The following is a 22,489-nucleotide window of genomic DNA, read 5'->3' as shown; positions in this document are numbered from 1 at the left end:
TTCATTTTAAAGTCTATGTAGTGTATATTTGCAATATGAATATTGACTGATGATTACTGATGACTGAGTAGTTATATTTGATAAATTTCCTATGTGGTAAAATTTTGGATTCCCCTCATCATTAAATAATAAGTTTCAAGTTTTAAACAATTTATATTTTTTAATAACTTATTTTATTTATTTTATTTGTATTTAATATTTACTGATATTGCCTGTTGAATAACTTAATTTTGGATCAAGAATGTATTAGTACTTATTACTGGATAATTGATTTATTTATTGTTAAAATCATATATTTTGTGCTATTTACAAAGGAAATATTGTAATGTTAGTAGTAATTTTACTTTATATAGATGATTAATTATTATGGTACTATTAATCATCATTTTTTTCAGGAAGTCAACAGTAACGATACCTTTCCTATTTCCGTCAACTATCTCCTTTTGCTCATTTCCCTCAAATGCCACTCAACCATAGACCTATAGCAACTCAAATGGCACGCACAATTTTTCTACCACATTGGTGTCACTTCTCTCTACCACCTATGTTTTTTAGCTGCCAAGACCTTGTGACTTCACAAAGCAATACATTGTACTGATTTTCAGACTCCTAACGAAGCCCCAAATTTTTAAATGTATACTGATGTATACAGATTCCTGCAGCTCCTATTTGTATAATCTGTCTTTTCATATGCAGGGAAGAGGGGAGAAGGGGAGTGTCTGCGCATCATGTTTTCTCAGCCCCTTTCACAGAGTGTCCCAGGTTAAACTCATCAACAGTACTAAACTGGGAGCTTCTAAGTAAGTTTTTAAAAGGTTTTATATTGGATTTTTAGATCCTATAGTAAGCATCTGTGCATATCCTTCTTTATAGTAATGTCTATTACATGCAGTTATATGAAAGTTGGTGTATACTTTCCCTTTAATTTGCAGCTCAGCACAGCTGATTCTCGTTAGATCCAATTTAAAAAAGTGCGAGCGGGCATGATCCTCTGTAGCAGATTAGAGGTGGCCTTCAAGGTCTAAGAAATTAGCATATGAACCCCCTAGGTTTAGCTTTCAACTAAGAATACCAAGAGAACAAAGCAAAATTGGTGATAAAAGTAAATTGGAGATGATTGGGGGCGGAGCCCGCGAGGTAGAGAATGGCCGCACAACGCTGAAGCTCTAGCTTAACCGACCTCCTATAGGCAACCAACAAGCAATCTATGCCTACGCTAAAGAACTGACAAAAGTCCTGCAAAGATATGCGTTCCCTGCACTGAGACAGACTAAAGCAGAGATGCTGCAAAGTTAAAGGAATATAAAGTCAGCGGGGACAAACATTTAAGAAGCAGTCCACCTTCACCTGGAAGCGGTAACAAAACACACACCTCTAACAGCTGCTAATAGAAAACAGCCAAAAAGTAAAGGTGAGGCTGTGAGCCATACCTGGAGAAGACCTGGGCGTATGCCGGGAAATAGAGGATAGTGCCGCAGCCGGAGGAAGAGTCAAGTCCGGAGGAACTTAGTGGAGGGTTGCCTGGATCCAAACAGCAGAGCTGCGGATGCGAAGAGAGGAAAAAAGTAGCCACATAGCAATTTAACCTGCGCTAGGTAAAAGGTTGGATGAACCGCCGCTGAGCAATAAGATCTATTATGGACAGAGTATAACAGCAGCGGGGGCTATACATGGAACGGAAACTACCAATCCTAGCTCAGGTAAAAACCGCATCAGGATCAGGCAGTAGTAACCCCGGCCCAGAAGAGATATTGCAGACCCAGAGAAGCTGCCCATAAACGGGAAGGAGACAGGAGAGGAACTGCAATTATTGACACTAAATCAATATCATTATTGCCGGACCGCAATAGACCAAGGCAGCAAGAGCTTAGAACTAAGGGAGCTGCTGCAGGCGGAGGAGAAGATTATCGGGGCACAGTCCAGAGTAAGATAGTTTGCCCAAAAATATCAGCACAGAGGATTACCTGTAAACAGATAAGCGGCCACAGATCGCTAATGCTGGCCAATTTTCACAACAAAAGGGCCAAGTAGGATCAAAGCTGCATTGGATTAAAGGAGAGGCCACGGACAACAGTGGGACTTTTAAAGAGGAAAAGGGACATATTGGCCATTTGGGGCAAAACAACCTTCTCAGGACAACTGGATATAAAGGTAGAATTTTTCTTTGTTTTAATTTGGGGATTTTATAAACAAATATAAAGAGGTGAAGAAAGGAATGTGAAAAGAAAGGCTAAACTGAGACAATCTAATAAGCAATATTAAATATATATTGTGCAGTATTTCAGTTTGTCATAAAAAGAGGCCCTAAACAGATACAAGAAGGGGTAAAATAAAGTTAAAAACCGGTAAAATTTCCGGTAGGAGGATACAAGAGAAAGTGTAAATCTTAAGAGCTGTTACCGTATTTAAGGTCCCCTACAGCTAAAATAAACGGAATTAAAAATGGCCTCCAAAAAAGCAAACTAAACAAGATAAAGGGGTTAAAAGTAACACATCTAATGCCCCAAAGGTAGATGCCTATTTTAAATCAGCAGAATCCTCTCTACTGAGTCAATCTCCAGAAACCATGTCACCTCACAGACAAGCTTGTAACACCCCTGATCCTAAATCATCCCCACTAACGAAAGCAGATCTAAAGTTACTACCTACTAAAGAGGATATACAAACCCTTCTGGAAGAAATTAGCTAGGTTAAAACCTGCATAAAAAATGAATTCTCCATGATTAAAAAAGAAATTGTGGAGATAGGGAATAGGGTGGCCCAATTAGAAGAAGAAAAAGAACTAGCTACTACCTCCTTTGAATCTTTATCCCATCAATGTAAGCAGCAAGGAAAGGCCTTAACAATTTTACAAAATCAAGTGGAAGACCTGGAGAACAGGCAGAGGAGATCAAATTTAAGAGTTAGAGGGATATCAGAGAGTGTCTCACACATAAACTTGGAGCAATATTTGTTAGAATTCTTCACTACATTGACAGGGGATGAAACATACACCACCAAGACCCTAGAGCGCTGCCACAGAGCAATAAAACCTAGATTAAATAACGGAGACCCCCCTAGAGATGTAATAATTAAAATGGCTCACTATAAAGATAAAGAAGCTATATTACAAGCCGCAAGAAAACAACAAATTATCAAGTATGAAGGACAGTTAATCCAGATATTTACAGACCTCTGCCCAAGGACATTACAAAAAAGAAGAGAGCTTAGATTTTTAACATCACACTTAAACCAATTGAATATCCCTTATAGGTGGGGTTTCCCTTTTGACCTAAAAGCCACATCAAACGGTAAGACGGCCATTCTACATACTCTGGAGGAGCTTAAAACCTTCTGTGAATGCATTGGGGATTAGCACCTCGGAAAGCAATATAACAAAGGGCCGAGAGAAAGAGAGAGGGAATTCCTCACAAAATAAATCTACTCCTTATGAGATAGTAACTCAACAATGGACTAAAGTTCCTGGTGGGAAAAAACAACAAGAGAAGGAAGTCTCCCAAGAGAACATTAACTTTTCACTAATACCTGAATAATTTTTTATGTGTAATAGAAAAATACAATCCGCCCCTTCTTTTCCCCCTTTTTTTTTTTTTTTCTTATAATGTGCATGAAATAGGATCACTGATTATTAAAAAGTTATAACCTACTTAGGGTATATATAAGGGTAGGCACAGGGTTTTAGGTTTTACTAAAGAATTATATGTTTTTACAAAGATATCTTTTGCATATCACAATTGTTGATAAAGGTGGGGGGTCTTTCCCCCCCCTCTTTTTTTTTTTTTTTTTTTTAGAAGTCACGTTACTACAAATGTTTTTTCACCTCTCACAATGGCTGTGCAATATGGCTAAGAAGTCACATGGTATTATAAAGATTATTTTCACATATCACAATGGTTGATAAAAATGGGGGGCCTTCCCCCCCTCCCCCTTTTTTTTTTTTCTCTTTTATAATATGTATGAAATAGGAATAGTGATTATTAAAAAGGTATAACCCACTTAGGGTATTTATAAAGGTAGGCACAGGGTTTAGGTTTTATTAAAGAACTATATGTTATTATAATTATATATTTTTTTCACATACCACAAAGGTTGTTAAAGGTGGGGGGGCCTCCCCCCCCTCCCCCTTTTTTTTCGCCTCTCACAATGGTTGTTATGGATAAGAATTCACATATTATTACAAAGGTATTTTTCACATATCACAATGGTTGTTAAAGGTGGGGGGCTTTCCCCCCCCCCTTTTTTTTTTTTTCTCAGACACATGTTACTACAAAGGTTTTTTCACCTTTCACAAGGGTTGTGCAATATGGCTAAGTAGCCATATGTTATTATAAAGGTATTTTTTTTTTTTTCATATCACAATGGTTGATAAAGGTGGGGGCTTTCCCCCCCTCCCCCCACTCTCCGTTTTTTTTTTTTTTTTTTCTTCCCCTCTATTTTTTTTTTTCTTCCCCTCTATTTTTTTAGCGTCACGTGTCATATAACAGGGGTTGGGGGAGTAATAATAACAAAAATAATAAAGAAGGTTAAATCTAGGTATAAGTTAAATAACTTTACATAGTAAAACGCTAAAAGAGTATGGGTCATAGAATGTATATTTATCATAAATGTTATCTTTTCTAATTGGTTGCCATAGGAGGAATTCCATCTTTTTTGGATTTATTTCCCCTATTTTTGATGAATAAATGTTGGTTATATGTAGTGTGGTCCCTTTTTTTTTTTTCTTTTTTCTTCTTCTCGTCCCCTCTCACCCTCAGGCTACATGCATTATGCAAAATACAGGGCATATGGAAATAGTAATTAATGTCTAAGAGAACTATACGTATAATATCCCAGAACGTAAAAGGGCTTAACAGTCCACAGAAAAGAAGCCTGGCATTAAATAGTTTTCATAAAGAGAAGGGAGATATTATATTTATTCAAGAGTCTCATATTTCTAGTAACAACACGCCAAATTTTAAAAATAGGTATTACCCAAAGATATATCAGAGCATTAACCAGAGAAAGAGAAATGGTGTAGGTATAGTGATACACAAAGACATATCCTTTCAACTCATTCAAGAGGAAAAGGACGAGGAGGGGAGATTTGTTTGTTTAGTAGGGTTGCTATATAATAAACCAGTAACCTTAGTGAATATATATGCACCAAACAGAGGTCAGAAGTTATTTTTCAAGAAAATCTGTAATCAAATATTAGACCTTCAGAAAGGTACGCTAATCCTAGGTGGAGATTTTAATATCCCATTAGAACCCAAAATAGATTGCTCAAAATCTAGAAGTAATATATCGAAATATATTATTAAAACATATAAAGCTAACCTTTTATCTCTATCCCTGCTAGACGTCTGGAGGACCCTCCATCCAACTATAAGTGATTTTACCTTTTACTCAGCACCACAAAAATCCTATACACGGATTGATTATTTTTTAATAGATCAGAAGAGTTATATATTAGTTAAAAGCGCCAAAATTCACAACATAACCTGGTCGGACCACTCAATGTTATCAATGGATCTGGAGTGGCCAGATAAACCAATAATATCATACCAGTGGAGATTAGATGACAATCTTTTAAAGGACATCCAAATAAAACAAGCCATTGAAAACTCCATTGAGACATATTTTAGTATAAATAGCCCCGTAGATACCTCTTTATGTACATGGTGGGAGGCGCATAAGGCTGTAATAAGGGGGGAATTTATAAAACATAAAGCGAGAATAAATAAGAACTCAAGAGAGCACTATAATAATCTTTTGGACTCTCTTTCTAAGATAGAACACAAACATAAAAAAGACCCCTACAATAGCCAATTAACTGAATTCCTTAAGGAGGCTAGAGTAAAATTAAATAACTATTTGATAAAAGGGGCTCAACGTAGAGCGATACAACTTAAAAAAATATTTTTTAATGGTGGTAATAAGGCGGGAAAACTTCTGGCAAGGGCAATTAAAAAAAGGTCATTACAAACATATATCCTCAAAATAAAAGACAAACAAGGCAATTATAAGGTAGGTAGTCAAGATATAGCTAAAGAATTTCAGATATACTACCAACAGTTATATAACCTGGATAACCAAAAGAAACCTGAAAGTTTCTTAGAGGATAAAATAAAATATATAGAGGAGGTAAAAACTCCCGTATTAACAGAAACTCAAAAAGAAATGTTAGATGAGCCTTTTTCCCTACAGGAGATAAAGCAGATAATCCAAAACCTGGTTATAGGGAAAAGCCCTGGGCCGGACGGTTTCAGTACAAGTTATTATAAGACATTTTCTGACCTATTAGCCTCTAAATTATGGGAATTTTTTAATTCTCTTAACCAGGAATCGGCGTTCTCAAAAGAAATGCTAGAAGCAAGGATAATAGTATTACCCAAGCCGGATAAAGATCCTAGCGAAACTGCAAACTACAGACCGATCTCGCTGTTGAATAACGATATAAAAATTTATGCTAAATTAATATCTAATAAAATAAATAAGTTGCTACCGGATATTATGAATAGAGATCAGGCCAGGTTTGTGCCAAGAAGAGAAGCTAGAGATAATACTATTAAAGCATTACATTTAATAAAATATGCTAAATTACATAAAATACCATCAATAATATTATCTTTAAATGCAGAGAAAGCATTCGACCGGCTAGATTGGTCTTTTTTGCAGTTGACACTTGAAAAATTCGGTTTTTGGGAAAATATTAGACAATGCATTTCTTATCTATACAAATTTCCTTCTGCCAAAGTGAAAATTAATGGCATACTCTCGGAATCAATTAAAATCTCCAATGGTATGAGACAGGGGTGCCCTTTGTCACCCCTGTTATTTGTTCTATCCATGGAAATATTAGCAATAAAAATCTGTATGGATAGTAATATTAAAGGCATTAATATAAGGGATCAAGAATATAAAGTAACATTATATGCAGACGATGTATTATTAACATTAACCGAGCCGGTGAGGTCTATTATAAAATTAGAATACCTACTCCAAGAGTATGGGATATACTCAAATTTTTCAATTAATAAAAATAAATCGGAAGCACTTAAGATTTCGTTATCAGAAAGGGCCTATCAAGAATGTAAAACACATAGTGCATATATCTGGAAAGACACCTCATTAAAATATATAATAAAACTATCGCTAGTTTATTTAACAACTAGCGATAGCAAGCTCTTTTCTGAAAATTACTCTAAACTACTAACAAACTTACAAATAGATTTAAAAAACTGAGCATCAAAGACATTGTCATGGGTAGGCCGTATACATACAGTAAAAATGAATATTCTCCCTCAAATCTTATATTTATTTCAGACAATTCCCATAAATATTCCATACATGTATTGCATTAACCTTAAAAAAAAAAAAAAATTCATTCATCTGGAAACAAACAAAGCCGAGAATTAAAAGATCAATATTATATATGGGTAGGAAAGTAGGTGGTATGGGGGTACCAAACATTCAAAATTATTACAGAGCAATAACATTGCAAATAATTTTAGATTGGCATATTAATGATAAAAATAAAGCATGGATATTGCTAGAAAATAATTTGGTATCCCAACAGCCACTGAAAGATTTTATTTGGACTGCAGTAGGAAGTAAACCAATAGGTATTAAACAATTTCCAATAATTGATCATACCTTTAATAATTGGATCAAAATAATAAAAGAATCTGTTAATATATCAACAATCCCTTCCCCTCTATTACCAATAACAACGAATATAGAATTTCAGGGGGGACATATTCCTAGGTATCAGAACCAACAAACGCAATTAGATCTTATACCTTTAACCCAATTTTTGGAAAATGGTAGACTTAAGCCCCAAGGAGAAATAATGAATTTAGCTAAAGGCAGATACGGTAATTGGTTTAAATATTTACAACTGTATAACTTTTTGGAACATCATCCAGAAAGAGCAAAATTAACTCAACAACTAACGAATTTTGAAAAAATTTGTCTCACAGAGGCTCCTATTAAAAGTACCATCTCATTCAGTTATAAAATACTTATGGCCCCTGAGGAGAGTATAAAACACGTATATGTACTAAAATGGGAAATGGAAACAGGGATTCAATTAGAAGAAAAAGAATGGCTAAAAATATATAAAAATACAGCTGGCTCTTCTTCATCTTCTAATATACAAGAATTAAATTATAAAATCCTTGCCAGATGGAACTTAACCCCGGCTAGGTTGCATAGTATCTACCCAAACGCTTCCAACCAATGTTGGAGGGGATGCGGGAGGGTGGGTAGTATGCGGCATATCTGGTGGGATTGCCCCCTGGTTAGAAATATTTGGGAAGAAATTTCGAGGTGTATCCAAAGGATAAGCGGGATAAACGAGTTCCAATTAGATATCTATTAAATATCTATACAGCCTTACTAAACAAACCTATCATAGGTATTTGCAGAATAAGAGCTAAATTAATAAACTATATATTAAATGGCACAAAATCTATAATAGCCAGAAATTGGAAAAAAAACCTATGTCCCTGAGAATAAAATAGTTATTGATAGAATTAATGAACTTTTGATACTCGAAGAATATGAATATCTAAAAACTAATAAGGAACATATATTTCAGATGATTCGTTTTTACTGGGATGAATATATGAATAGACTAGAAGAAGGGTAAAGGATTGGGGCCTGGAGGGTGAGGAGGGGAGTTTTTTTTTCCTTTTTTTTTTTTTTTCTCTTTCTCGGGACAAACTTTGGTATATATGTAAGAGGAACAACTAGCTTTATATCATGTTTATGATTATACACGAAGTTTGTTCAAGTTCATGTGTAAATGTTGTATGTTATTGTAATGGATTGTTGTGTATAATAAAAATTTATAAATAAAAAAAAAATTAAAAAAGTAAATTGGAAAGTTGTTAAAAATTACATGACCTATTTGAATCATGAAAGTTTTTTATGGACTTGACTGTCCCTTTAATTGTTAGACTGAGCAGCAAGATGTGGCCATCCCATTACAAAAAACATTTATTATATTAAAAAAAATTAAAACCGCTGGCAAGCTTTTTTGCTGTTAAGACTTTTGCTTAATCCAACACTCCAATCTTCATTTTCCTCCAGACCGAAAATATTTCAGTAGTTTGCAAACTCAATCATTTAGGTGGAATCAAATATGGGGAGCTATCACAATCACTATATAAATTGTCTTTCTCTGCCCAAGCAGGAACATTTAATGAAGGACTATCTTCTAGGTCTCAAACTCTTCAGTGTTTTGGAGTTCCCACTTTTTGAAGAATTTGAGTTAATGTAAATTGAACTTGTTCCTCATTCTTCAAACACTAAAAGGTCATTTCACTCTGGACATTTTTGAATCTCATTTACATTTTCAGCTTTCCATACTTACAGTTAGTAGCCAGATGATGATCACAATACAGCAGTGATCAACACACTCCTACATATCTGGTGACACGAGGGCGCCCAAAAATGCTAACTTTCCACATGTTTCAGATGGCATAGCAAGTCATCTGGATGGGATATGGTTCCCATTACAAGGGAAATTACGCCCAAAATGTTTTTTTCCATGATTCAGATAGATCATGACACTTTAAAGAACTTTCTAATTTATTTATATTATCAAACGTTTATTGAAAGCAGGCATGTAAGCTCAGGAGTGTTCACATGTCTGGAGCACTTTATGGTAGTATTTCCTGCGCTAGAGTGCTCCAGACACCAACCTAGATATATATTCAACAAAGAATACTAGGGAACAAAGCAAATTTTATCATAGAAGTAAACTAGAAACTTTTTTATAATTGTATGCTCTGTCTAAATCACAAAAGAAAGCAATTTGGATTTCATATTCCTTTAAGATCATGTATACCAAATGATTAACTATTTAGTTATTCTATTTGAAGTAGGTTTGACCTATAGATATATTAATGTAGCATGATTGGCTAGTTCAGTGACTTATTCTTTAATAAATGTCATGGCCATAACTGCTGAGTATGTCCCATAAATAGAAGAATCTACATTTTATTAAAGACACAGAGATTAATATTTTCTCCTTTTTATTTAACCTACCCAATATGTTTATCATTTACCTCTGTTATCCATAGCTAAAATGTGATTATATTTGTGCATATATTTAATACTTTTTTCCCAATTGCCATCACCTAAAATTCCATAATATTCAAATTAGTATACCTATATGGATGTAAATATGTTCTCCTTTGCCCAGGATTGATGATGTGTTCTCATTTCTGGTTCCAGGTTACTCAGCAAGGTCCAAGTTTTTCTCAAAACTTCAATCAAAATGTTATTAACTGATATGGTCATATATGTTCTAAGTTTCTAGACTTCTTTCAAATATTTTCTATATATGCATTAAAAAGAGAGACAACTTTGACTGTTTATGGACATTAATTTGTTTGCTGATTGGTCATTTTTAGTTGCAGCTTTTAGATTTGTGTTTTCATTGGCCAATATGTTCTGGTCACTTATCTCTGGGTTATTCAAACCCTAAATTTCTAACTCATTTGTTTCTATCTCCATTTGCCTAATAAAGTTGTGGTTTTAACAGTAAAAAAAAATAAAAAAATATTTGTCTTGTGTTTTTAATAAATTGTAGATTAATGTGTCAAAAAATTAGGGTCATCCAAATTAAATTACCTAACTTGTTTTGGGTTGGATTATTGGTTTCACCTAGCAAGAACAATACTTATTAGCTGAAATACTGCAGCACGATTTGAACCAAGGATCTTCTAGTTTAATGAAAAACAACTTTTGGTTCCATAAAAAGAATTACAAGTTAAATATGCCATGCTAATAACACTTACCCATCCATACTTCACCAAACTGTCCTGCTCCAAGTTTCTTCACTAATTTCACTGACTCTCGTGGGATTTCCCATTCATCAGTCTTCCATTCACTTTTAGATATTGGCGGACAGGGCTGCGTGAGTTTCTGACATAGACCATCAGATTTTACTAAAAATATAAATAAATACTTTTTCTAAACGGAATTACACATATTATAATAGAATATACATCATAGTGAAAATATATCTCATTCCTACTCATGAAAGTTTCTAAAAACATTTGAAATATGGCCCAGTGAATATTCATCATAAACACTCTCTAACCAGTGGCAGGGCAGATATGAAGGCTATGCACATCCAGTTCTTTCTGTTGCAAACCACTTGACCTCATTGGAAAATAGAAGATGCAAGTGCTTTGTTACACGCGCTGCTTTGGTCATTAGTTACAAGAAAACATCATGAGGACTCTAATCCTCTCAGAAATTAAGAGCCATCTTAGTAAAATAAGTTTGTCTCTTTCATTTTGCAGTGCATTATTCTTAAATAGATTTTGCCTGGCGAGTGTGTGTGTGTGTTTATGCTTGTGATTGTATGTATCTATATGTTTATATGTGTATGCATAGTTTTCTTTCTAGACTTGTGCAAAGGCAAAAAATTCAGTTTGGCCAAATTTTTCAGAACAAATATTCAGGGAAATTAGTTATAATATTTGTTGCTGTGCTATCCAGTATTCATTTAGTTTTAAACTAAACAAATAATGAATATTCCTTAAACACTTATTCATTTTGTTAAACAAATGTAAATGTTCCAAAGCTACAGGTGAAAAAGTTCAGCTCAGTGGCATAACTCCCAACATTTCAAAATCCAAAAGAGGGACCCCCCCCCCCCCACTGAGCAAATGTGTAATATGTGGTGGGCAGGAGCAGGGATGAGGTCTGGGGAGTGGGCTTAACAAGTGGCAGAATATAACACACATTATTTTTTATTTTTTTTTAAAGTATAAGCACTCTGAATACTGTCTTTTGTTACTAGGGGGCTGATTTATAGTTGCCTAGGTAACCACACCAAGCCTCCTTCCCCAGTCTGCAACCGGTAAAGTGTGCAGACTTTGCTTGAAGCAAACGTTTTAACTGCAAGCAGAAGGAATATTCCTAAAAAAGTTAGTCTGCTACTTTTTTTTTTGTACAGTGTTTTCTTATGTTTGTACATGGTACTCCCGAGCTTTAGCCGGAATTAACTGCTCTGTGTAAAAAAAAGGCATTTGGAACAGTATATATAAATCCCACAAAAACTTTAAGCCTGTATACAATTTTCAAATAATTTACTTATGCTGCAGAACGGTTCAGAGACCACTACAGATCACTCTGCAAAAAATTAAACTATTCAGCTTAGCAGACAGCAGACACAGTGCCCTGTCTTCTGCTGCTGTGCCGGCACCCTCCCTAACCCCGCACCGCCACCACTCAACCCGCACTGTGCCCCCCCTCCCCCGTTACACACAGTGATCTGACTTTTTTCTGCTTTTAATTGTAGCAACGGTTTGATATAAGCTTGCCCCTTCACCCTCCTGCCTGGGTATTAAGACCGCCTCTCTAACATGCACAATAGTGCTAGGAGCAAAACCCATCATACAACTGTAAAGCAATAAATTGTGTATAAACAGCCTGAGATTAAAGGGGAGATAAATCTCTAGTGATGCTGATAATCTGACTCTGAGTCTCAACTTCTCTCAGATCTTACCCATGGCCAGAGTAGTCCTGACAGCCGTCCTCAGAGACTCAGAGCACACTGCCACACTCCACTAGTAAGAAGACACAGTGAGGCTCCTGAGGTGACTAGCCAGAACTTCCAAGTTAGTCCTCGAAGCGACACCTTGGCAAGGTAGCTGCCTTCTCATGCCTGAGCCAACACGGCACACGGCATGCAGTCAAATGCGCCAAAAACCACTGACTGTGTATAGGTAGCATGTGGTCACATGATGGCCATGTATGGGCCCAATATAAAACATTTTTTAAATGCATGGGGCAATGCAGGACAGATGTCAATCATCCAGGGACAGCGGGACAGACCCCTAAAATCTGGACTGTCCTGCGAAAATCGGGACAGTTGGGGGGGTATGCCAAATGGTGTGTGGCGCTAACATGCTCCTCTTTATTACAGAGGCAGGTGAACGTGGCTAAGTGAGCTAAAGGTAAGTATGTTAAGCATTTAAAGGTAACAAATGAATATTGATGAATTTTGTTAGTATTTATTCATTTTCTTAAAATTTTGGGGTTGAAACGAATAGTCCTGTTTGGTTAACGAATTAGCTTTCGTCAGTGTTTATTAATTTTCTTTAAATTTAAAAGCCAGTGAGAAATCAGACCTTAAAGGGACAGTATACTGAAAAATAGTTTTTCGCTTATTGTGTTTACAATTGCTTTTTTTTACCAACTGCAGAAAAAAAAATGTATGAAAAATAGATTTTTATGTTTTTTGTGTATATTAAAGCTCTGATTTTGTGTTTTGAAGCCACAACCTAATAAAATAGGTTGAGCTTGTAGGTAGGGATGGGCGAATGTGTAAATTTTCGAATTTCGAATGTAGAACGAATGTTATTACCGAAATTCAAATTCTAAATCCGAATGTCTATAAGAACGAATATTCTTAAAAATTCAAAAATCGAATGTTATTTACAGTTTTCGAATGTCACTTTCGAATTCGAATGTTTATAATTATATTGAATGTCCACATTCGAAATTTCGAATTTAACATTCTATTTAACAAATACTATTCAGAAGTTCAATAGTTCATGTGGTAAGGCGGGAATCTAGTAAATTGATACATAATAGATACAAATATATCATTTCGAATGTTTCCATATCGAATATTGCATAATTCGAATATTACATTTAAAGAAAAAGCATTAGAAATACTATTACAATCTAAATTCGAATTTTTCGAATTCGAATACACGTATTGCATAATTTGAATATTACATTTAAAGAAAAAGCATTAGAAATACTATTACAATCTACAATCTAAATTCGAATTTTTCGAATTCGAATATTGCATAATTCAAATATTACATTTAAAGAAAAAGCATTAGAAATACTATTACAATCTAAATTCGAATTTTTCAAATTCGAATATTGCATAATTCGAATATTACATTTAAAGAAAAAGCATTAGAAATACTATTACAATCTAAATTCGAATTTTTCGAATTCGAATATTGCATAATTCGAATATTACATTTAAAGAAAAAGCATTAGAAATACTATTACAATCTAAATTCGAATTTTTCGAAAAGAATATTTTCGAATGTAATCGTAAAATTCGAAACCGAACATTCGAAAATCGAATGTTAGAATGTTATGTAAACATTCAAAATTCGATTTGAACGAACGAATGTGTTAAAATTCGTGCCGTTTTTCGAATGTTGCGAAATATTCGCCCATCCCTACTTTTAGGTATAATCAGATCTCATTACTGTATCACATTGTATACATATACCTGCTTCTTTATCTTATATCTGTGCATAAAACAATCACCAGTACTTGGAGAGAACAATGGAAAATCAACATTGTATTACCTTATCTCTGCTATATCCCACTGGGAGTGTAATTTCTTCTGCTGGCTGTGTTTACAAAGCTTATCTATAGCTGGGACCTGCGGCCACAAACTTTCAGAATAGGTGGGGATACCACATGCTAAATCAACTATTTCAAATGCCAATATAAGGGTAAAGGAGCTACTTGTATACAATTTAATACACTCCAGCAGGTAAAGTGGATCATTGGGAACAAATTAAAGGGGAGAACATTTTTGAGTAAACTGTCCCTTTAAGGGCCAGCAGCATAACCTATTAGCTTCAAAATCAAAATAAATAGATTTAAAATGCCAATTATATATAAATCTGTATGTGTGTTGATCTTTGAGAGTTGCACTTCCAATCAAATAAATAAAATTCTGAAAAGAGCCAAATGACTCTTCCTGCGGCCATGTTAGTCAATAGTCATTTGTTCATACAAACAAATGATTAATGCATGAACCTAATGTTTACTCTCTGTCTAATCTTTTTATACAATTAGTGTAACATGTTTAAATAGTATTTTTATTGCATGATATTACTTTTAAGAGTTCTCTGTCCCTTTAAAGGGTGTAAGTGATTTGTGCGTGTATGGGGAGGGACCAGAATGATAGTTTGGGAGTAGTGTTGATTCCTAACCAACATTAAAATGCACTAGTCCCCACTAGCTTATAATATACTTACTGGAATAATGCTGCACCAGTTCTTGCAGAGAAGAGAATGTAAATGCTGGAGAAATATAATATCCTCCACCATCCAAAGTTCTGATCTTATAGTGTTTGATTATGTCTCCACGAGATGGGTCATTGTCCCGAACTGAAAGTGAATATGTGCCTGGAAAAAAAAAAAAAGATTAGAAAAAAGAGCTGTTTTAGGCACAGTATGAAATTGCTGGTATATAATTTTGGCAAAACAATATAATGATCCTAAAACTGTGGGGACTAGACTCCAATGTAACCCACTCTTTAGAAATGGGACAAGGTCTCAAATGAGTAAAAACAAATAGTGAGTGACCACGTCACTATCAACTTGCAGTCAAAATCCTGGTGCCTCCAAAAATCTGTCATGGATAAATTGCAACATTTGGCATCAGCAGTTTATTCTAGACATGTGCGCAGGGCCGCCATCAGGGGGTGACAGGGGTGACTCCTGTCAGGGGCCCAATGAGCCAGGGGGGCCCCATGAGGGAAGAACTAAAAAAAAAAAAAAAAAATTTTTTTTTTTTTTTTAATTTTGGCAGCCACCAGTGGGTACTACAGCAGAGTGCTAATTGAGCATGGGAAATGTTATTACAAGGAGTAAAGTATTAGCATTTGAGAGGATTTCTTAGTGTGCACTAAACCACTATGCTCAGTGTGAAACAGCCTTGGCACTTTGTACAGTGTGTGCCTGAGTCAGACGGCAGATCACTTTAATTTGAAGAGGAGGTAGGACTTACTTAGCAAATGTTTTTTATTTCTTTGTGCAATTTTGGATTGTAACTTCAGTGTGGTAGTAGTTGTATGGTGGGGCTAGGGGTCCATAAAAACACATTTTTTAAGCAGCAGTGTATTTATGATTATTTCCCAATGTGTAGAAATTCTATATTTAAAACCATGCAGAAATGTTTCCTACTCAATACACAAATGGTAGATGCCCTTTTGGCAGATATGCATTTTATATATATATATATATATATATATATATTACATTCCAGTTTACTGCCCCTTTATGCAAGGACTTTCCAGATGCAAGGAGGCATCTTATCTAAGATTTTTACATCTGCATAAAATGTTATACTCTCAGACTAAGTTTGCTCAGTGTTTGAAATGAGACAGGTTAACTTAAAACTGTTCAGTTTACACTACAGCTGACTTAGTTTTGAAATACATACCAACAAGCCTAAATCCTGCATTTAACCAGATCTAATGGTATGAGTACCACAGCTTATGGTCCCACCAAGATCATATAGAGTACAGCATTTTCAAAATCCATAAGTACAGCTGACAGATGGGAACATTTGTACACTATATTTGAAGTGGTGCTCTTGGTTGGGGAAAATAGGGAAAAAACAAACAAACATATGTCAACCTTTTAAAGGTACTTTTCTTCATCTAGCCATCTACCCAGCTCATTAATGTACAATTTTGAATTCACAGAATTATTTTTGTTTGCACATTTACAAATATGATTCTTTAAAAAGTGATCTCTTAATTTCTGCAATTTTTTATCATGCATGTCACACACTGTTGATTTAGGGGATGCAAGGTGCATAAATGTTTCCTCCTGTGAGTGTTTCTGTGGGTGTATGTGTTTATGTCTTTGTGCTTTGGTTTGTGTCTCTATGTGTATGTATTTTTTATCTGTGGGTCTCTCTGTGAGGGTGGGTGTGTATGTCTTTGTGCATTTTCTGTGGATGTCTGTGAGTGTGTGTGCATAGGTCTTCGAGCTTTTTCTATGGGTGTCTCTGTGAGTGTGTGTGTGTGTATGTATGTCTGTGTTTTCTGTGGGTGTCTCTGTGAGGGTGTGTGTATATCTTTTTGTGTTTTCTGTGGATGTCTCAGTGAGAGTGTGTGTATGTATGTCTTTCTGTGTTTTTCAGGTGGTTGTCTCTCTGTGTGTGTGTGTGTGTGTGTATGTCTTTGTGTGTTTTCTGAGGCTGTCTCTGTCGGTGTTTCCTTGGGTGTATGTGCAAGTTTGAGTTTGTGTGTGTGTCCATTGTCTGTTCCTTTTTAGGACATTTTTACCTTACTACTAATTATTCACATCTTTCTACAGACTTTGAGACTAACAAGACCTTTAAGGAAGTAACCAATCCACCATTTAACCTGTAAATTATTGTTTAGTCAGTTCAGGGCCCTTCCGTTCAGCCACTGCATGCTGTTGTCATAATTTAGCTGTCATCTTCCTTTACAAAAAGATAATCAGAACTCCATATTTTGTTTTCTAAATCTCCTTTTTTTACAAAACTGTAGTTTACCTCATTACTTGTCAGGTCAATGTAAACAAGTGCTAAGTGTCTGTTTGGGTTTCTGTGTCTGAGTGTGTTTGCTAGAGTGTCTATATGTGAATCCTTATGTGTGAGTGTGTTTGTGTGTTTCAGTGTATGAGTGTATCTGTGTGTGTGTATGTTACTACTTTTACAACATTTCAAAGTATAAATATACGTTTTAGTCACTTGGTCAAAAATTGCACATGTCAAAGGAGCGGGGGGGGGGCCCTGATCAATGGTTGAGTCAGGGGCCCCAAAATTTCTAGTGGCGGCCCTGCATGTGCGATTCGGTTCGGTTCCATTTGGAAATTCGGAAAATTCGGCGAATTTCCGAATTCAAATGTTGCCGAATTTTCCGAATCGAACCTAATCGAATTGAATCGATTCGTAAATTCGGATGCCCATTGGGATTACACTAGTATTATACAGTATGTTAGGTTAACACCTAATATACAGTATAATACTAGTCTAATCCCACCTAACACTTACCGAATTGCCGAATTTCCGAACCGAATTGAACCGAATCCGAAACGAATCGATTCGAAATTTTCCGAATTCGAATCGATCCGAACCGAACTTCGAAAAAATTCTGAATCGATCCGAACCGAACCGAATTTTTTCGCCATGCACATGTCTAGTTTATTCTCATTAAAAACGCTTTATATTTTCCTCTTATGAATTTACCCGCTCATATGGGTTGAGTCTTCAGAAAACCCAGATCTTCTTATCTTATCTCACTGTCTCTCTACAAAAAGACCAATACTTAGGTACTGAAACTGTCATAAGTTGTGGTTTCAGTGAGTAAAACAAGATATTTCAATTGCAAAATCGTATGTATAATACTCTGATTGTATTGTAACTGCGAACACATTAAAGGGACAGTACACACCAATTTTCATATGACTGCATATAATAGACACTACTATAAAGAAGAATATGCACAGATACTGATATAAAATCCAGTATAAAACCTTTTAAAAACTTACTTAGAAGCTCCCAATTTTGCACTGTTGATGAGGTTAGGCTGAGACACCCAGTGAAAGTGGTTGAGAAAGCAGGAAGAGCAGACACTCCCCCTCTCCCTCCCCTGCATATGAGAAGACCCATTACACAAACAGGAGAAGCAGGAATCTGTAGACTTCAGTCTACATCTGATACTTTGGAGCTTGGTAAGGAGTCGGAAAATCAGCACAATGTTATTTAAAAATAAGCAAAACTATAAATATTTCCAAAACATCCCTAGATGGGCTATATAAATGGATCATCTACCAAACATTTATGCTAAGAAAAATCTAGTGTTCCTTTAAGGGAAACAAAATACTGTACCTTGTCAATTCTCAGCATAGCCTTTCCCAAGCAAACTTAAATTCCATTCTATCAGTGTCTCTCTCCCTGCTCTCCTCTTTGCTATACACATTAATTTGACTGACTTTTTACTTATTTATGCATGTCTTTCTAAATATTATTTCTCCAGAACTCTTCACAATGTTTAGGCTAAAGTATTTTCAAAGAGTGACAAGTTTACTAAGCAACTGACAAGGACAACAGGTATGACTTTAAGTAGCTGAATTTGAAGAGAATTTTGACCCCGAAATATTAAATATCCAATGACCTCAGATAGAGCATGCAATTTTAAATGACTTTCTAATTTATACAAAGATTTCACATTACCATTTCAAATAAATATTTGTGAGCAAATTACATCATTTAATATCAATAACAAATAAAAAATATTCATAGTTTTAGTAGGAACCACCCATGATATGGTCTAGTGTGCGGTTGTCTAACACGAGGCAGGCTAGCAACTGCTATATGTAAAGATTAGTGCTTAACAGTAGCAACTAATGAAAGTCAATTTGATGTGCGGCAGTTAAAAAAATACACATTTAAATGCATTCATGCGCCTTTAAACACAAATTTTCAGTGCTAATGTTTATTATTTCCTGTTAGATATCAGCAACATCCCTATTTGTAGATCTGTTTGCTGACAAGAACCAATTTATTCTCATCTCTGCCCTTCTAAGACTGCAAAGCAGTAGTCATTATATTTATGCTGAACCAGAGCTTTTGTACCTAGGAAATATATTCAGGGCCAGATTACAAGTGGCACTAACTTCAGGACTTCTATGGGGTGCGCTACAAAAAGTCTTATTAGTAAACGCAGCACGCTAATCCGACACTGCACTAGATCAACTGTGCTAAAGCCGAAGTTGTATTAGGAATACTTTACATTCCTATGTTCTTCACATAGAAGAAAATGTTCTTTTTATTTTTAAACAGAAATTTCTATAATTTGTATCTATCTATCATCTATCTATCTATCTATCTATCTATCTATCTATCTATCTTTGAATATATATAAAAAGTATGTAAATTTCAGAGTCCGGATAGGAGAAATATATAAACATAAAAAATGCATATAGAAACTTTAAGGTTTTTCTGATTATTATGCAAATTTTGGAAAATTAAAGTGACATGAACCCTAATTTTTTACTTTTATGATTCTGATATAGCATGTGATTTTAAACAACTTTCCCAATTTACTTCTATTATCTAATTATTTTTGTGCTCTTGATACAAAAAGAAAAACATACCTAGGTAGGTTCAGGAGCTGCTGATTGGTGACTGCACATATATGCTTCATGTCATTAGCTCACCCAATGTGTTTAGCTAACTCCCAGTAGTGCACTGGGAGTACACAGGAGCCGAATTATTCTGCGCGAGTCTTCAGACTCAGCCGGAAACAGCAGTTGTGAAGCAGCGTTCTATACAATCAGCTGATTGACACCCCACAAGAACTGCTTGTGCAATGATAAATGCCAACAGCGTATGCTGTCAGCATTTATCGATGTGCGGTGGACATGATACGCTACATCCTTTTCGACACAATTCATCTATCTATACAGATTTGGGAGAGACTGTGGGAAGGCTGCGGTTCCACCATTAAAGGGAAGTATCAATCCATATTGTATACCATTGTTCTCAATTTTAAAGGAAGACGAATATGCACAAGTGAAAAGAAGTGGATCAAAAGTGAACCTGCGCCTCCTTTTCGACACAATTCATTGTATCATGTCTGTCCGCACTTTTATAAATCGGCCCCATAGGCTTTTTCAGTATTATTTTTTTACTTCCAACCAGTACTGCAATAATCCTCATTGTTTGTGGCATTCTTTCTGTATATATGATTGAAATGACTTTTAATGACTTTTAAAAAATATACTACCAATATATACTGAGCTAGAGTTAAAGGGATATTAAACACTTTGAGATGGTAATATAAAATAATAAATTATATATATATATATATATATATATATAAACAATAAATAGTTAGAGCCCAGCACCATAAGTTTCAATACTGGCTTCCAGCTTGTGTGCTCGTTACTGTGGAGTATCAGCCACACTCCAAAAGATACAGTCCATATATGCAAAGTGTAACAGCACCACAGCACAGTCTTACTTCTTAGAGGTGAAAAATTCTTTTATTGAGGTACAACAACCATAAAAAAGCGACGTTTCGGATAAACATCTGAAATATACTTTTATTTATTTTGTCCCCTCTTCCTGTAATTCCATTCTGAAATTGTGAGCTTTTCAGTTCCTGTTAGAAAGTGCAGAACACTGTTATATTCCACACAGCCATTGGCTGCACACTCTAGTGACCTATTCATAACTGTCCCTAATTGGCCAACGCAAAAAGATAACCTAAGTTACAATATGGCAGCTCTCATTATTTTATAGACTGTACACTTATTTTGCCAATATTTAAACAGCTAATGAAACTTTAAAAATACATGTTATTCTCAGACTAATCTTTTCTTTGAATGCATTATTTTATCTAGCATTTATTTAGTGTTTAATGTCCCTTTAAGGTTGATTCCAAAATTTAGACCTGATCCCAGGTGAATACATTTAGCTGAAATGCATTACCAAAATGTATCCAGGTGAAGCCATAAAATAAAATGCCCCAAATGAAATAATACCAGTGGCAACATGTACAGCAGAAGACAATTTTTTTGCACATCATTTAAAAGGAACTTTAAACACCTCTATATTATTTGAGTTATCTTTAAGAAAAAGAAAAAAGCATTAAAAACATAAGTTTGCAGCTACAACTGACGTCTGCATTAATTGGAGAGCGCAAGACGGGGAACATCCCTTCCGTCTGGATTTGTTTGCTCTTCGTATACAAACATAAGGACCTGCTTTAATCACTTAGTTGATGCCACTGAGCAACCATTTTTAAAGGGACGTTATACACCTCTTGCTTTTTTTTAGTTTTGTTTTTGCTCTGATTTTGTATATTAATATATAGAATATAATATATAATATAATATAGAATAGAATATTGCACCTTGAGAGACCAAAAAGGAAATTCTATAACCAAGGTTTTCCAAATGTTGCAAATCAAATAGCTGCTTCAGGCATTCTCTTTTTGGCCTCTTTAGGTACAATATTTACACAGAAAGAAAGAAAAATAAAAAAATTAAATACCCCCCCTCCCCCCCAAAAAAAAACCACCTCAAAATGACTCAGGTAGCTCCATATGTTTGTATATAAAGAGTGAAATTGCAAGAAGAAAGGACTTGCCCCAACCTTTGCTCTCCTATTAACACAGGCATCAGTTGTAGCAGCAAACTAATGTGTTTTAATAATTTCATATCTTCTTAAAGATCCCCCAAATTCTACAAATTTTATTCGAAGTGGAACACCTTTAATTTACTATTTTTTATGAAATACATTTTAGATTAATGTTTCTGCATCTCTTTAAAATGGTGGAACTTTGTCTCCAAGAATGTATAACAAGTTGTTTTCATAGATTACCTTGACTTGTTTCGCTTTCACGGATAAGAAATGTCCCAGATTTGCTTCCGGTGCACCTAGTTGTCTTCAGCATCTCTTCTGCTGATATTTGAAAAAACCATCTGCTTATCGAAAGAAAAAGAAAGAGAAACTTATGTTTTAGATACAGACATGGACGAGAAAAAAGTTACAGTGAATATTATTATTGAAATAGGGATATATATATAATATATATATAATATATATATATATATATATATAATATGAAGGACGATAACCAAGTTTGAATTGCTATTTATTCATAGAATGACAACATCCACAGTACTTTGAAAACAAGGGTTGTAGCGGTTTCATGATATTAAAGGGAAAG

At 35.0% G+C, this 22,489-nt stretch overlaps 1 protein-coding gene across 1 annotated transcript in view; it reads right to left on the bottom strand.

Moving 5' to 3' along the window:
- The window catches only part of BLK (BLK proto-oncogene, Src family tyrosine kinase), a 111,855-nt gene extending 89,624 nt beyond the window's left edge, over positions 1-22,231 (bottom strand). The window contains exons 1-3 of the mRNA XM_053709547.1: positions 22,141-22,231; positions 15,027-15,176; positions 10,791-10,940 (exon numbers count right to left, since the gene is read on the bottom strand). Of these exons, the coding sequence (XP_053565522.1) occupies positions 10,791-10,940; positions 15,027-15,176; positions 22,141-22,213 (373 nt within the window). The 5' untranslated portion in view covers positions 22,214-22,231. The remainder of the gene's footprint in view (positions 1-10,790; positions 10,941-15,026; positions 15,177-22,140) is intronic.
- Between the last annotated feature and the right edge of the window lie 258 nt (positions 22,232-22,489).

This window comes from Bombina bombina, chromosome 4 (genome assembly GCF_027579735.1).
Source record: "Bombina bombina isolate aBomBom1 chromosome 4, aBomBom1.pri, whole genome shotgun sequence".
NCBI classification, from domain to species: Eukaryota; Metazoa; Chordata; class Amphibia; order Anura; family Bombinatoridae; genus Bombina; species Bombina bombina.
This window is presented reverse-complemented; position numbering and strand designations above follow the sequence as displayed.